At 43.4% G+C, this 17249-nt stretch overlaps 2 protein-coding genes across 3 annotated transcripts in view; both read right to left on the minus strand.

The window, feature by feature from the left end:
- Spata31h1 (SPATA31 subfamily H member 1) overlaps window positions 1–6520 on the minus strand; it is a 61385-nt gene extending 54865 nt beyond the window's left edge. Inside the window, exons 1-4 of the mRNA XM_078029476.1 lie at window positions 5877–6520; window positions 5415–5511; window positions 5134–5231; window positions 4952–5035 (exon numbers count right to left, since the gene is read on the minus strand). Of these exons, the coding sequence (XP_077885602.1) occupies window positions 4952–5035; window positions 5134–5231; window positions 5415–5511; window positions 5877–6065 (468 nt within the window). The 5' untranslated portion in view covers window positions 6066–6520. The remainder of the gene's footprint in view (window positions 1–4951; window positions 5036–5133; window positions 5232–5414; window positions 5512–5876) is intronic.
- Gckr (glucokinase regulator) lies at window positions 5590–15793 on the minus strand. Of its 2 annotated transcripts, XR_013429148.1 has the most exons (13): window positions 15250–15793; window positions 14826–14981; window positions 14579–14647; window positions 13885–13953; window positions 13487–13560; window positions 13072–13138; window positions 12849–12902; window positions 11550–11644; window positions 8494–8599; window positions 7038–7156; window positions 6557–6655; window positions 6261–6358; window positions 5590–5953 (listed from the first exon to the last, which is right to left on the minus strand). XR_013429148.1 is itself a non-coding variant. In XM_078029485.1 (12 exons), exons 1-12 carry the CDS (start codon window positions 15307–15309, stop codon window positions 6340–6342), a joined length of 987 nt encoding a protein of 328 aa, XP_077885611.1. In that variant the 5' UTR covers window positions 15310–15793; the 3' UTR covers window positions 5590–6339. The 2 variants fall into 2 exon arrangements, 1 of the variants encoding a protein (XP_077885611.1); XM_078029485.1 differs by having other exon boundaries at window positions 5590–6358.
- Window positions 15794–17249: the final 1456 nt, after the last annotated feature.

Below are 17249 nucleotides of genomic sequence, written 5' to 3' on the forward strand. Positions count from 1 at the left end.
AGGATCAAACCCAGTGCCTCATACATGCTAGGAAAGTGTTCTACCACTGATCCACAACCTCAGCCTCCTCCCCCCAAATTAAAGATTTTTGCATCGTTAAAACCTAGAGAAAATATTTACAACATATATCATAAATAAATGGCTAATGTCTTTAGGCTGGAGTTGTAGTTCAGTGATGGAGCGCTTGCCTAGCATGTGTGAGGCACTGTATTTGAACCTCAACATCACATATAAAAAAATAAAAGGTACCTTAACAACTAAAAATATATATATTTTTTTTAAAAAAAGCTAATGTCTTTGGGACCAGGGTTGTGGCTCAGTGGTGGAGTGCTTGCCTAGCATGCATGAGGCACTGGGTTCAATGCCCAGCACCACATAAAAATAAACAAATAAAATAAAGGTATTGTGCCCATTACAACTAAAATAATTTTTTAAAGGCTAATGTCTTTATAAAGAACTCAAAGTCAGGTTCCAAAAAGATTAAAAGCTCACCAGAAAAAGAGGTAAAATGCGTTAACATGTAATTCATAAAGGGAATAAAAAAGATTCACAAAAGTCCCTTAACCAGGTGAAAAGTGCCTAGCTTCACACATAATAAAAGAAATACAAATGAAAACTACACAGAAATGATATTTCTTAACTATCATATTGGCAAAATCTGGACAGTACTCTCTATTATGGATTGGATCTGAAAAGTCCCCAAATTCTTGTGTTTTGGTTCTCAGTACAGCAATATTCAGAGGAAGGGCTTTTAGAAAATGACTGGCTCAAGAAGGTTCTAACCTCATCAGTGGAATAATCCATTGGGTGGATTAATAATTTGAATGAACTACTGGGAGGAGGTGAAACCGTGGGCAGGCAGAAGAAGGAGGTCACTAGAGGTGTGCTTGGGGACTATATCTTGTCCCTGACTCTTCCCTCTGTCTCTTTATCTGATTCCCCCTGCTATGAGCTTTCCTCTGCCAAATTCTTCCACATATTTTTGCCTTGGAGCCAGTTCACCTTGGATTGAAAATTCTGAAACTGTGAGTCAAAATAAACCTTTCCTTACTTAAGTTGTTTATGTCAGGTATTTTGGTCACAGGGATGAAAATCTGACTAACACTCTCAGAGAAGCTACATGGAAGAAGCATTGCTGGCATGAGAAGCAACATGGTACAGTCCTATAGGGGATCACTTTGCAATATCTAACAAAATTACATATGTATTTACCCTTTGACCCAATTCTAATACTTCTGGGAATTTATCCCCCCAAAGACTTGTAAGATTACAAAAATACATGCATATTCATTGCATCATCATTCTCAGTAGCAAAATACTGTAAACAACCTAAATGCCCTACACAGGAGATTGGCTGGGCAAACTATTATACATGGGCACATACCAAAAAGCTAAATACCAACGAGAAAGAGAGCTGTAATTGCAGTGGAATCATTTTCAGAATATCTTGTTAAGCAAAACAGGAAAGATATAAAAGGTATGCCACCCTTGGCTTAAGAAAGGTTTTTGGTTGTTGTTGGTGGTGATTTGTATTTGTTTTGCAAAAATAAACACAACAAAGAATGTTCAAATATGGATATAAACATGCCCCAGGGAACCAACCTGAATGAGCTCTAATTTTGAGCATTAAAAAGAGAAATGAATGGGGGCTGGGGTTGTGGCTCAGTGGTAGAGCACTTTCCCAGCCCATACAAGGCCCTGGGTTTGATCCTCAGTACCACATAAAAATAAATAAATTAATTAAAGATATTGTATTCAACTACAACTAAAAAATAAATATTTCTTAAAAATACAAATAAATAAATAAATAAAAGGTATTGACAGCTACAACTAAAAAAATAAATAAATAATTTTTTTTTTTTTAAGAAAACAGAGAAATGATGGGCTAGGGTTGTGGTTCTGTGGCAGAGCACTTGGATAGCATGTATGAGGCACTGGGTTCGATTCTCAGCACCACATATAAATAAATAAAATAAAAACCATCAACAACCAAATAAACAATAAATAAGTTTAAAAAAAGAGAGAGAGAGAAATGAGCGGGGTGAGGTGGCACATGCCTGTAAAGCCGGTGGCTCAGGAGGCCGAGGCAGGAAGATCTCAAGTTCAAAGCCAGCCTCAGCAAAAGTGAGGTGCTAAGCAACTCAGTGAGACCCTGTCTCTAAATAAAATACAAAATAAGGTCGGAGATGTGGCTCAGTGATTGAGTGCTCCCCACTCCAATTAAAAAAAAAGGAGAGAAATGAGCTGGGTGAGGTGGCACACCCCTATAATTCCAGAAATTTGGGAGGCTGAGGCAGGAAGATCACAAGTTCGAGCCTTAGTAACTTAGCAAGGCTCTAAACAATTTTAGCATGAACCTGTCTCAAAAATGAAAAGGGCTGAGGATGCGGCTCAATGGTAAAGCGCTCCTGAGTTCAATACCTGGTACCGAAATCAAAACAAAATAAAACATACACACACACAAACCAACAGGTAACAACAGGAATGTATTAAGACACATTTAATGCGGGACATACCTATAATCCCAGCCTCTTGGGAGACCGAGGCAGAAGGATCCCAAGATTGAGGCCTGTCTGAGCAACTTAGCAAGACCTTGTCTCAAAATAATATGAAAAGGTCTGGGGATGTAGCTCAGTGGCCCTGAGTACCTCAACACACATGGACTCACACACACATGCATTTAACAACAACAAACAAAAAATTTATGAGTCCAAGATGACACTAAACACACACAGATGGGGTGCATAGTGAAGAGAAAGTTTTCTTTACAGAACAATGCCAACCAATGAAAATACCTAGAAGGGATAGAAATAAAAAGTCACCAGTTTAAAACCACAATAGTTGGTTCAACCAAGAATCATCAGTTGATGCTAAAACTATGGGTGAAGATTGTTGACCAACAGGATGCAGAGAAATCTAATGAACATCTTCCTAACCAAATGATCAAATATAGCCTCACCAGTAAAGGGACAAACTGATATCAGTTGCTCCAGATGTGACAGGGCCCAACCCCACCTGTGGGTACTCTTATCAACTTGAATATAATGACTAAACAGTTGGGCAAATCCAAAATGAGGCATGTTCTGGAAAATACCTGAACTAGACTTCTAAAATGTCGTTGTCATAAGAATCAAAAAAGAGAAAAACTGAGGACTATTAAAGGAAACCAGAGACCTGATTAATAAAGGCAACGCATTATCCTTGATTGGATCCTGGAATCAGAAAATAAAAACAATACAGTGATAATTGGGGAAATTTGAATATAGCTTGGATATGAGTTAATAGAAGTGCAATAACGGTCATTTTCCTGAATGGATAATTGTATCATTTTTATATTGCAAATGTCCTTGTTCTTGGGGGACACATTCTAAAGTAATTGTGATGACGTGCCCTCATAGCTCCAGCTATGTTTCAAACGATTCAGGGAAAAGAGATAAAGCAAATGTGGCCAGAGGAGTTAGTGAATCTAGGGAAAAGCCTGTGAGTGTTCATTGAGCTATTCTTGCAAATTATTCTCCAAGTTTGAAATTTTCAAAATAAAAATCTGAGTGTAGTTTACATAAAAAATATTTCTACTACTAAAGATTCACAAGCCCTAAGGGAAGCCTCCTTCTTTTAAACAATTCCAATCCATTTAGAAAGGTAAACTCAACATCTAGAGAAAGATAAAAACTAACAAAGACAAAGTGGATAGATTTGAGTACAGAAAATTTTAAATAACTTATCTCCATATCAAAAACATAGAAATCAAAGAAACATAACAAGCTGGAAAACTATAAAACAGAAAAAAAGGTTACTTGGTCTATACATCTCCTTATAAATCAGAAAGAAAATAAACAACTCCTAAAAAGAATGAGAGAATATACTAGAAAGAGAGGAAGAACTAAAAGAAAAAGGATCAAATGGCCAATACATATCTTTAGATATGCTACCCAATGTTCAAAGGGTGTGAGGGAACAAGAAACTTTGCACTTTGTGTATTAGGGATTATGATGCCGTCAAGGAGCCTAGATGTGTGGAGAGGTACAGAACATGAAGGAAGGCCAAGGTGACATGAGATCAATTAGAGAAGACTTTTTAGAAGACGGGAAAATCTCATAGGAGACAATGAATGTGGGAAGCACGACAAGAAGCAGAGAGGTAACAAATGCACACCACTTGGAGGAGAAGACAAAAATGTACATTAGAATGAGAACTGCTCAGAGGAAAAAAGTTTTCCACAGACTTCTTCGGCCAGTGAGGCAGCAGCCAGTTGTGTCTGGTCAAGTGGGGAAACTTCCTGAAGGAGATGGTTCAAATAATGGTTGAGAGACCACATCCCTCCAGGGCAACCCTTCAAGGTCTTGGGTCTGCCCCATGGAGAGTGGGCAGATGGTGAGTGTGAAAACTAAGACCCAGCGATGTAAAATTCCTTTTTTCCTTGGGTTACACAGCAGAGCTGGACTAGCACCCAGTGTTCCTGATGCCCATTCTAAACTAAAATGCAAAGTACACAATCTGATTATTATTTCTATGATTATTATCAGTGTTTGTCCTGGATTATAATTTTTTATTATAATTTCATTATCAAGCAGGGGACCATATCAATGCAATATATATACACTAAGTCCAGCTTAGAATATCTTGCCAAAAAGTCATGCCCTAAAGGTTTTGAGATTGTGATGATAACTAGAGTATCCACAATTAACCTGTCAATTTCCATGATAGAAGGCAGGATAAATGAGCATCTGTTAAGTAATCCTGCCCATTTTGATTGTTCTTTAGAGGGACCTGAACCCAGTAGCTCTTTGCCTTGAAAACTCTGTCTAGTGACCTGGTAACTCAAGAACTTGCCTGGCTGAATTGGCAGGGGGGCTAGATGTCTCTCTCCTCCTGCTTTGGGTTTTCAATTTCTGGAATCCTTCCCTCTTTTATCCCCTCATAGTGGATATTACTTTCTCATCCCCCTTACCTGGATGAAGTTCCCTTCATATTCAAAGAACAGCAGTGGCCGCGTGGTACTGATGATGGAGGGAAAGAGTTTCTTCAGAGGAGTCTGAAGGTCAACAGAGAGGAACAGGAGTGAGTGGCATGTCCAGGAAGGCCTGGCTATAACTGCCACCCAACGTCCCCTCCTCAAGGCTGGAGCCTCACCGGCAGAGACTGCCCCACAGTGCTGTGTGCCAGGGCCTGGATGTTAATGGTCTTCTCTTTCACCTGCTCCACCAGTGTCTGCACCTCCATGAGGTTGTCTAGGGGTGGGCATCAGAGTTGAAAGATGTGCTACTCTCCTTCCTGCCACCCTGAGCTCCAGTCAGGACACTCACCCCATCCCTCCCTCTTAACAGGTGTCCTAAGATCCAGAGAAATGACAGCTTCTCTGCTACCCTACCACTTCCAGCCCTTCACCCCTTCACTCCCACCTCCCCTCTTACCATCCAGGGTGAAAACGAAGAGCACAGTGTCAATTTCCGTGATAGAAGGCAGGATGGAAGTCAGGAAGTCCTCCTGAGAGAAGGAGAACTGGGGACCCTGGGGCAGAAGATGATGGGAGAGTCCCTTCCATGAGAACACTCTAGAGCACAAGACTGAAGAGGACTTAGAGCACATCGAGTGCAGCCCTTTGGACTACAGATGTAAAAATCAAGGTTCAAAAAGGTAGTGTTTTTGCCCAAGATGATGTAGCAAGTCAGTGGACTGGAGCCAGGTTTTAGGAAGTAAAACCAGAGCCGTCCACACCCCCCGAGCTGCCTCAAAGCCTAGTGACCTCTAATCCATATTCCCTTCTCTGGACAGTTTATCCCATCGTATTCTCACTTCCACCCTCACCTTCTCCTATTCTCCCTCCCGCTGCACACCAGTGAAATTCACAACTTCTCCAACTGTCTTCCTCTGACCTGGTTGGTGAGCTCAGCCTTCTGGTTAAACATGTCACTATGATCACCCATAAGAAAGCCACGGACATCTCGGAAATCTGGAAAGTTTAAAGACAAAGAGAAGTGATGGGGTTTATAGGAAAGGAAGGCTCTAGGCTTTAGAAGCTGGGAGAAAAGCAGAAAGTGGGGTGTGAGTGAGGCCATAGTCATGAGCAGAGGTGGGAGTTGAGAGATCAGGGACTGAGATGGGATGGAAAGGACGAATAATTTGATTGAAATGCCTATTTAGGTAGGGCAGGATGGACACTGAGGAACCTCTGTGAGATCCTCCATGGGTTGGCAGGAAAATATCTGGATAGTTGGAGTCAGGTGGAATCAGGAAGAATGTTGAGACTGGGAACCCACCAGCGCCAAAAGTGTGGATGCACTCTACTCCATCCATGATGGCAATGATGCCAAGGGTCTGCCAGCCAACCAAGTGCACTCAGCCTTTCTTCTCCAGGCTGACAATGCATCAGAGATCAGGACATGAGTGATCACCAGAGGTCAGAAATACATATGGAAGAGCATAGGCGTAAACAAACAAGAGTCAACCATGACCCTTCAGGTAGATCCATTTACCTCCCTATGTTAGCATATCTCACAGATTCCCTACTCTCCCCTGCTCCTAGGATGACCCTTCCAAACACAAATCCAAATACCTGGTGCTGACTTGCTTCATCAGGGTGGCAATCTTGGAGTTCTGACTGTAGGTCACCTGATGAGCCCGCTCAAATGTCCGGAGGATTTCCAGGAGGCATCTAGAAGAAAAGTCAACAGTTCCCAGGAGGGCCCAACATCTCAGAAATTTAGGTACTCCTCACCCCATCTAGGGAAAGGCACAATTCTCATAAAACTAAAGCTGCTGGTCCATGGTGAGGTGGGCACAAAACTAAAGAGCAGAGAGAGGAGTAAGGGCATCAAGAGAGCTTTTGGGGAGGATGGGATCAGAGAGTAGATGAGAAAGTAAGTGAACCATCTGGGAGTTAGACTAGAGACTAGGGAAGGAGGCCATAATGGGATGGTCTCCAGCCCGTATGACCTGGATCATGCCCAAGTTAATAACCTCTGGACCTGGTCCTCCCATTTCCCCGTCCACCATCCAGCTGACTGTGATCTATCTGTTGCCCAGATCCTTCATACCTTTGAGATGCCGCAATGCCACAGTCCACAGTCTCATGAGCTGCTAACAACAGGGTTTCCAGCAAGATCTTGGTGGCACTTCTGCCTTTCATCCGGGAGGAACCGCTGAGACCCTCAGGCTGAGGAGGCAATGATACTCAGAAGGGATTGATAGAGGAAGGAACCTGGAGTCCACCAGTTAGTGACCCTGGACACAGAATATGGTTGGTGATCTCTGGGCATGGAATGTGGTTGGTGACCCTTGGGCATGAACTCTGGTAGGTGACCCCTGGATATGTACCCTGGTTAATGACTTTGGGCATACACTCTGGTTAGTGACCCCTGGGCATGTATCTTGGTTTGAACCTTGGGCATATACTCTGGTTAGTGACCTCTGAGCATGTATCCTGGTTAAAGACCTTGGGGATGCACTCTGGTTAGTGTCCCTGAACATGCTTTCAATAGTGGTGGCTTCCAGTGTGTTGAGGAGAGGAATGCTTGGGTAGGCGTAACTGAAATAAAGAGGGAAAAGGCTACCTCTGGTCATCCTTGTGGTGCTTCAGGATTCTCAGGGAGGAGGTCTCTTCTGAATTGAGTCAAGGGTTTTTTCAGAGAGTGAGTGCTTTTTTCTGAAACTTTCTCCCCACTTTAATACTAATAATACGTTCAGCAAAGTTTTTAGCAGAGCAAAGCTAATACTCAACTACCATGTTTTGTGGTAGTTTGTCAACCCAAATGTCACAGTTCCCATGTTTTGGACAAACCCATGAAGCAGCCATTGCAACAGTACCGATTTGTAACACAGCATTCCAAAAACTACAGCAAAGATAATTTAAAAAGCAGTGATTGAGAAAAGATTGAGAGCCTGTAGAGTGGAAGAAAGAGATGAGCATGGAAGAGAGAAGGTGGTGGAAAGCTTCTGTGGTATGGAATTTCCTCTTCTTATCTCACACAAGGAAGATCAAGGAGAATGTCATAAATGTGCCCACCACAGGCAGAAGGAGGCAATGGCAAGGCTTTGGCTAAGGCCAGAATAAGGGTAGACGGTACCAGTAAGATGCATCCGCAATCCAGAAAAAAGGAAAACAAAAATTAAATAGGAGCCCAGAGGCTAAGGCCTGCTCCATCCTGGAGAGGATGCAGAAAGACAGGAATGGAACAGCATCCCATATTTGAAATTTAAATATATGAAAGAGTCTAAATGAGACAACAATGGCTAAACCAGGCTGTCTATACCCAGATGGAAAAAAGCTACCCTAGATCACTGAAGTGTTTAATAGTTATTGATTTGAGAATCAGAGTTGGAATAAAGATAAAACACTTCAAAATGAAAATAGGATTTCATTTAAAACATGCTAGATGACACACAATACCTCAGGAATTTGAGCAAGATGAACTGAACCACAAATCAGAGGCCCTAAGCAGCAATTCCCAGATGCTTGAGGGAGGGCATAGAAAAAGGAGAGAGAGGCCGTACCCCTACGGCAGGATTGAGCACAAAAGCTTCCTGTTTCTCTTGCATTTTCTGCATCCGCTCTGCTACTTGCCGGAATGTTGAACTCCAGTCTTCAATGGGGTCATTTCTGGAGTCCAGAGAGACACAGAGGTAGAAGAATTGTCTGTGAGGAACTAAAGGCAGGGCTTCCATTGAGAGTCAGGGTCAATGACCACATTATGATTGGAGTCAGAGGTCAACAACTTTGTAGAGAGATATGCTTTGGAGCTCATGGGGTAGTGTGTCCTTGAACCCCAAGGATAGGATTAATAATACTTTCAGCAAAGTTTTTAGCAGAGCAAAGCTAATATTCAAGTTTAAAGTTCTAGCAGGAGACAAGAACCTTGTATCCTGGCCCTAGCATCAGCCCCACTGCCATAAGCCCCACAGCCATGGCCACCCTAACCTTGCTCTCTGTGGCCCACTAGGGGAATGCCCATCACCAAATGTCAGAATTGCCTTCTATCTTACGGTCCTTTAGCAGCCCTTCCCATTGCTGGAAATACATTCTGGAAATCCTTCCAAAGGAGGAGGGAGGGATAAGTCCATAGTGAGGGAACCAAGCTACAAGATACTATTTGTTTGTTTGTTTGTTTTTTGGGGGGTGCTAGGAATTTATACCCAGGGCTGCTTAAGCACTAAGCCATATCTCCAAACCCCCACCACCACCTTTTCTTTTTCTTTTCTTTTTTTTTTTTTTTTTTTTTGATGGTGCTGAGGATTTGCACATTCGAGGCAAGCACTCTACCAACTGAGCTATATCCCCAGCCCTCCAGCTATTTTTTATCATTTTTTGTTTTGTAATAGGACCTTGCTAGTTGCTTAGGGCCTTGAAAAATTGCTGACGCGGGCCTTGAACTTGAGATCCTTCTGCTTCAGCCTCTGGAGTTGCTGGGATTACAAGTGTGTGCCAATAAGACTGTAATTTTGTTTTTTTGTTTTTTGGGTTTTTTTGGAGACAGAGTCAGGCTAGGTTTGAACTTATGATTCTCCAGCCAAACCAAGACACTGGGGTAGAAGACAAGCGACACCATGCTTGGCTAGCTGCAAGTTATGAAGCATACATAGCACCTGACAATTGGCAGGCATTCCTTGAATAAATTAATCAAGAACAAAGCAATGTGTTAATGAGATAAGAGAGCTACAGGCTTGTTATCTGCTTAGTTACAAATCATAGAATGTCAAAGAATGAGTATCTCCTGTATTTGCTTGCTAGGGAACAATTTGTGAATCACTTACTGTGACAGGACCTTAAAAAGTCACTTCTGCACATCGCATCCCTAACTTCCCCTTATCAATCCCTGCAAAGATTCCCTCCCTTCTTGAACTATTTTGATATATTTTTTCTTTTGTATAACTCCTTTTCTTCTCCTTCTCTCCTTCTCTCCTCCTCTCCTTCTTTTCAATTTTTTTCTTTTTTTTTTTTTTTTGTACCAGGAATTAAACCCAGGGACTTTTGTAAATTGCTTAGGGTTTTAGGGTCTTGCTAAATTGCTGAGGCTGGCTTTGAACTTGCGATCCTCCTGCCTCCAGCAGCTCTTTTGTGACTTCTAAAGCAGACAAGTTTTGCGTATTTCATATCCATTACATAAAGTTATTTCTTATTAGTCATTTATCCTCAGGCTATTTCTAAAACTTCCTAGAACCTTTAAGAAAGAGGAGACTTAAGCAAAGAAGTGAAATAATGTCTATATCGTGTGGTTTAAAATTCAAACTCCTAGACTTGGGCTGGATATTGAAATCACCAGGGGAGTTTTGTTTTTAATAATTATCCATTTCTGGATGTCATATTCACCCTCAGATTCAGAACCAATAGTTCTGGAGCAGAACCCAAAAATCAGTATATTTTAACAGCTTCTCAGATGACTATGAAGATCAGCCAAGTTTGGGAGTCACTGATTTAAGGAACAACTGGAAGATCTCCACGCCTACATTGTTTGAAATTCTTCATTTCACTTAGTCACAGGACCTGAAATTAGCATCCACTGCAGCAGATATATTTTTGGTGAAGGAGAGTCCTCCATGAAAAGGATCAGGGTTAGGAGTATCTCAGACTCATTTACACCTTTCGTAGGAATTATACTACGAATCTAGAGTCTGAAACTTGGAAAAATACCTCCAAAAGTACCCAATTCATTTGCCTCCCCAAGACCACCACAAAACATGCAAAGCTGCTCTAAAATAATCAAAAAGCCAATGTTGTGATCCTTTCAGTGAAAGGAAGCCCTCAGTCATATCAGGTGGCCCACTCCATGAGTTTATTTAGCAGATTCCTCTAAAACTGGCTGAACAGTGGAATCTCCATGGACACTTTTTAAAATGGACATTTTGGGGCTTTACCTCCAAATCAATAAAATCAGATCTCTAACACAAGGGGCTAAGAATTTTCTTCCCTCTTATTTGTTAATACCCAGGCACCCTAAGTATAGAACCACATCTGCACACTATTGGTTAACTTTCTCTGATATCAGACAAAATGGCCATTTAGATAAGGCTAAGAGGGAGGTTGTTTGACAGCACAGGGCTCTCAGGGAAGGAAGAGGGGGGTGGATTTGAACAGCCAGAGGGGAACAAAAGGGTGCCTGGAATGATGAGAGATATTGGGAATGAAAATAAGAGAGCTGAATAAACAGGAGTAGGTGCCACTTGGTATCTGCTACTTTGAAAAGACCCTTGGTGCTCACCCTAAATAAAAGCACAGATCTTTGTGGTATGCATTCTCCTCATCCCAATTTTTCTGCTCGCCCTTGTTTTCCTTAACTCTTCAATCCTTCTTTTGAATGTATGCAAACTTGTGTATTTGTTATGTAACCTTTGTAAACTGCCTTCCATCCTCTCTGAAACCAGGGGAGAATAATTCAATCAACCAATCAAAAAAAAAACTTCATAAACTTAGGGGTACCCCATATTTACTTTAGTATTCTGAGATTTGGCAAACAAAACTATTCCATCTGTCCTTCTTTTGTGATTGTACTATAGACTTTGGCATGTCGGCCCCAACCTCCCCCAGGGCTGGCCAGTCATTACAAAAGGCTCACCTGGCCATGCTCACTGGATTGAAACCAACCAGGACAGGCAAGAAGACATCTGTGTTGTCCATGCAGTAATCCATCTGGCCTGCCACAAAGGGAGCCTGATGGTGGTGAGAGAGGAGGACATGAGGAGGGGGTTACTCTGAGTGTTGCCCCAAGGCCCCTGTGCATCAGAATCCCCCAGAATGCTTGTTCAAAAGGGAGATTCCTAGCGATTAAGGGGATCCTAAATTAGGGGCTAGGGATGTAGCTCAGTGGTAGGGTGCTTGCCTAGCATGCACAAGGCCCTGGGTTTAATCCCTAGCATCACAAAAAGAAAAAAATCCAAATTTAAAGCAGAGGCACATTTTTAACAGATACCCTAAGGATCCTACATTTTTAGTAGGTTTTTCTAAGGAAATTTTCTATTCTGTAAAGTTTGGAAATTACTGAACTAAACTGCAAGCTTCTGGAAATCAGTATCCTCTTCTCCTTGTATGCCTTCCTCCATGGCATGCACTGCTGAGATCTAGATTTCTGCTCACTGAATTCTCTCTGATTGAGAGCTGTGGAGTTGACAGGAACCTTGGGGTCCCTAGTTCAGTGCTTCTCAAACAAACCATTTGAGAATCTTGTTAAATGCAGATTTGGACTGAGTGGGTCTAGGCTTGAATCTGAGATTCTGAATTTTTAAATAAATTCCAGGTGATGATGTTGGTGGTGCAAGGAGTAAAGTTCATGTAGCAAAGGACTAGCCCAAGGGACATATTTTTCTGAAAAGAGCCAGGGAATAAATACTTTAGGCTATGTGGGCCCTATGATCTCTGTCCAACTAGTCGTCCCTAGTACTATAGCACAAAAGAGGCTGTAAACTGTATGAAAACACAAGTGGCTATGTGCCAGTTAAGCTGTTTACAAAAACAGGCAGCTAGTTAGATTGGCTGCCAGCATAGTTTGCTGACCCCTGGACTAGTCCATATATTTTGATTGATGATGGATCAATACACAGTTATTCTGAGATAGGATCTCTTTTTTCTTTTTTAATTTTATTATTTTTTTTAATGTGGTGCTGAGGATCGAACCCAGTGCCTCACACATGCTAGGCGAGCACTCTTCCTCTGAGCCACGACCCCAGCCCCCTGAGATAGGATCTCTTTTTCCTCTTCCCACATTCATACAACTGGATCTAAATTAGTAAAACTAATTAAAATTCCTTGTGCAAATTTTCTGTTTTCTAGCACCCACATTGTCTACCTTCCATACTATTCCATTCCCATCCCTTTTCTTCTTGTAAAATTAATCCACTCAACCTGCCTTCACACTTACAGAGAGTCCCACTGAAATGCCAATGACGATCACCCTTTTTTTCCTAGCAGTCACCTAGGGCAGGCAGGAAGATGAGCAAGTTAAATAACTGGGAGGACTCCTGGGCCCACCCAATAATAATATCGGGGCCAGGACAGACTTGATCTGAATGTTGGGGCTTTTATGTCCCCATGAGAAGGAACAGACAGAGGTCTCTGGTTGAATATTAGTAGGAAGCACAGACCTTCTTCAGTTCCTCAATCCCATGTAGAGCACTGTCTTCTGTCCTTTCCCTAGAGGCCACCACAGACCTATAAGGGCAGACTTAAGGTCAGAGGCACTGGTTGTAAAGCAGAAGTCTATGGCTTATTTAGGGCAAGTTATGCTGAGAGAAGGGAATGAAGGAAAACAATCATTGAATGAACACCTACTGTTTGTTGGGCACCATAATAGACACTCCATAGAGTTGAAATACTCAAATACCTACAAAGGCTAGTCAGGTAACCTAAGTATGTAAAGTAGGCCAAAAGTAAGGCGATAAAGAATGCTGGGGACTGAGGTATTTTGGAAATAATCTTTGTCTAAAGTCATTCAAATTCAGGTTCTAAAATAACACATATTCAGGCCAAATGAAACATTTATAGGCCAAAGTGACTTACCTGTCACCCCCTGCAATGAGGTAGGTATAAAGAGGTTTTTGTCCTAGACCTTTCATTAGCTGGTTAAAGGAGACCTGTCAACAGGGAGAATTATCTCTTAGGCCAGTGCTTAGCTCATTCCTACTTGGAATCTGCCAGTTAAAGATGCTAGTTGGAGATGATTATTTAGGGATGCATGGGATGTAGAGACATTACCAATAGAATGGTGGTTCTCCAATGGGCTCAGGAGAAATGGGACTCCATGGTGGGATCTAACTTTTGGAGGAGAGAGTGAGGCATACAGCCCAAGTCTAATGAAGGGTCCACCTAGAAACTTAGCTATGATGACCTTCATGGACCTGGGGGATCATCTGCAGAAGGGAGAGAGAGGAAAGAAAACTGGGGAACAGGGTACTCACTGACATGAGGAATGCCATCCGGCCAGAGGTGCCCCCTCCACTAAGTACCACCAGCGCCTCCTCTGGCTCCTGAGGAAGGAAAGATATCTAGATTGCCAGGACCCAGCTGGAATATAGGGAAGCACTTTCTTTTCTTTGTCATTAATGGAAGAGGACTTCAAGGGACTCCTTATCCCTCCTTGCATCACAAAACTGAACACAACATTGGCTATGTGGTGTAGTCAAAGGAACACTGGATTGGAGAAAGAAACTTCAGTTTGACTCCCATCTCTGACATAGCTATTTATTCAGTCCCTAATTTATTCTAGAAGGGGATGAGAGCAGCTTTGTCATTCAAATAAAAACTTAAAAGCAGTATTATCCAATAATTATTAGCATTTGGGCAAACTACTGTGATTATTCTAAGTCTTTTCTTTTTCATCTGAAAGTAAACAGACAGTAACACCAACTTCACAAGTCTTTGTGCAGATAATGAATGTGAAAGTACAGGGTCAATTATAAAGTATTATGCAGTTATTATTATTATTATTATTATTATTATTATTATTATTGATTAATAAGATTACAATAAGGATCCAAGAGGGAGGACTGAAAGAATGGACAACTAAGATCCATAAAATAAGAAATGGAGACCAAAGAAAGAGAAAGAGGGAAACAGAATAGCCTAGGCAGGGAACAAACAAATCATCAGTACCTTCAGCACATCCTGAACTTTCTCAGCCACTTGCACCATGGTGGTCAGAACTGATTCACTGTATAGTCTCTACAGGGATGAGGCAGGAATCAGAAGCCAAGAAAGGGAGGTCAGTGAATCAGGATGGAAGAAGAGAGGGTTCTCGGGGTTTCCAAAATCAGGATCCATTGTCTGGGAGGGCAGAGGCTGAGAGGGGGCTGGGGTTAGCATCTTTATCAACTGTGTCCAGGGGCTGGGGCTGGGTCACCTGGTATGTGGGCATGGCTTGCCCCTCCTCCTGGAAGATCTCAGCATCATACTGCCCCAGCAATCGAACAATTTTCTCGGCATCTGCTTTGTCCAAGTCCCTGGTCAGTGGGTTTGACTTCTCTGTGATTGGCACAGCTGCCTCATACCCAGACAACTAGAGAGGAAGGGGATAAGGATGGGGCAGGAAGCCAATGCCTCCTTCACGTCTGCTGCGCTGGAGGTAGGAGTAGCAGCAGACAGTGTTTGAACCACACACACACCCCCAATACTCACACACCAGGACCTTAGCCTTCTCTTGATTATTTGAGCTTATTAGGGAAGGAAGATCAGGAGGGAAAATAGGAAGGAAAAAGGAGCAGGCAGAAACCCAGGATGGAGGGAAAGGAGTCAGTACAGAAGACCAATATCAAGAAGGGTCTCACCTCCCACTCGCCAGGCTCTGGGGTCTCAATCACGTGTTGAAACCGTTTTGTGCCTGGCATGGTCCTATAATATGGACACACTGTTCTGCCTGCCTCTTCAGCCACACAAACCCCTCTGGTCAAAATGACTCTGCTTCCAATTGGCAGGGCTTTATCTGAGCCACAGAGATGATTAACCCAAGAACCCTGGCCTCTCTGAGCACCTCCCCCAGCATCTCTGGCTACACCACTCTTTCCTGGTTACTAGGCTCCCAGCACTCTGGGGGAGCTTCTGGGGTCCTCTTTGTATGCACCCAAAACTTGCCAGCCCCTTCTATATTTTCAGAAGAGGAAGAACAGAGGTTCATTACTCTTGCCCTTTAGATACAATGCTCTCTTCTTTGGAAGCCCTCAAGCTTGGGAGAGCAGGACAATACCCAGTCCAGAGAGAATCTCTGGATAATCTCTGGATGCCCCAAGAGGCTAGAGGTCAGGGTCCTTGGATCAGCAGAAGTCAGAGGACCTGGGTCATGGCTTGATCACATGCTCAGCACTCTGTTGTTCTTTCCTGCTCTACTGGCCCATTTTTACTTCTCCTCTCAGAAAGGAAAGCAACAGAAGCTTCAGAGCCCCAGGTGTGCACAAACTGAACTGAGTATGGGGCCGCGAGTGTTACAGAAATAGAAATACTGCAATGGGAACAAAAGACTCTGCCCTAAATACAATGTTATCCAACATTTATTTACTCTGAGCCATGCACTTTTTACATACAGTATCTCATTGAATATATCAACACTAAGAAATCAATATTAAGCCAGGCATGGTGGTGCATGCCTGTAATCCCAGTGGCTCTGGAGGCTGAAGTAGGAGGATCACAAGTTGGAGACCAGCTTTGGCAACTTAACAGGACCCTGTCAAAAAGTATGGGGGGGAGCCTGGGGAGCTGGGGTGTAGTTTAGTGGTGCAGTGTCCCTGGCTTCAATCACCAGGACTGGGAAAAGGAAAAAAAAAAAAAGGTCAATATTGTTTGACATCCCTTGTTTTTCAAATTGTGGAACAGACTCAGAGAAGTTCAGTTAGCAGTTAGTATTATAAGATTTAGAGAGATCTTTCCCCAATATTGTCTCATTTGATCCTCACAACAACCCCATTAGGTTTCATATGCTTTGCTTTATATGTGGAAAAACTAAGATGCAGATTAACCAGTTTCTCTAAAACCACACAGAAAGTGGCAGAACTAAGAGACAGGAAGATTTGAGAGAGAAGACAGAGACAGAGAAGACAGAGACAAGAGATAGCCAGCCAGCCATAAGTCTTTGCTCTTTACTTCTCCCTCTAAGTCCAGCACTCTTAACAATCTCTTCATCTCTGGGTCTTAACATAATGCCAGACACATAGGAGATACTTCGTAAATATTTGCCGAATGAATGAGAAAGCGAAGGGAATCAAATAAGATTATGAATGAGACTTAAAAAGCTGACGCAGTCTACAAGTAATAGATTGTTGAAACAATTATCTTCATCACTCCTCTTCTCAGTTCCCGCCCGCACCGGAGGTGGAATCCCTCCTCCCAACTTGGCTAATTCCTCCCCGGGAAGGAGGGGTTCTCCAGGTGCCCAAGACCCTCGCACTTGCGTCTCTTCCCGCGCCCCCGCCGGATCATCGGCTTGAGTCCGGGGAGGAGGGATTGGAGGCCCGGGAGGCCGCCATTGGGAGGGTCGTGGGAGGAGCCCCGAGAGAACCGGGGTGGGGGGGCCGAAGGGGGGATGACGGCGGCGAGAACCCCGGCGGGGCGGGGCGGGCCCGCACGTCCCGGACGGGCTGCGGCGGAGCGCGCGGGGCCAGCTCTGCAGAAGGCGGCGGCTGGCTGGCCGGGACGGTCACATCCCGCTGCAGGGGCCGGCGGAGGGAGCCGCACTGCCCTCCGCACCGGGGACCCAGGCAAGCGGCCAGGCCGCGCCGGCAACGCCCCCAGCTCTGGGACAGACCGCACGACCCGCGCGGACTCTGGGGTCCGCAGT

The sequence above is a fragment of the Ictidomys tridecemlineatus genome, chromosome 12, assembly GCF_052094955.1.
Source record: "Ictidomys tridecemlineatus isolate mIctTri1 chromosome 12, mIctTri1.hap1, whole genome shotgun sequence".
Taxonomy (NCBI): Eukaryota; Metazoa; Chordata; class Mammalia; order Rodentia; family Sciuridae; genus Ictidomys; species Ictidomys tridecemlineatus.

Bases quoted from the DNA above. Each gene is read 5' to 3' on its own strand.
- Gckr (XM_078029485.1), bottom strand. From the start codon at position 15,309: ATGCCAGGCACAAAACGGTTTCAACACGTGATTGAGACCCCAGAGCCT. The intron at 14,982-15,249 runs GTGAGACCCTTC...CTTCCTCTCTAG, and splicing joins CAGAGCCTGGCGAGTGGGAG to TTGTCTGGGTATGAGGCAGC. The intron at 13,954-14,578 runs GTACTGATGATT...TTCCTTCCTCAG, and splicing joins AAGTTCAGGATGTGCTGAAG to GAGCCAGAGGAGGCGCTGGT.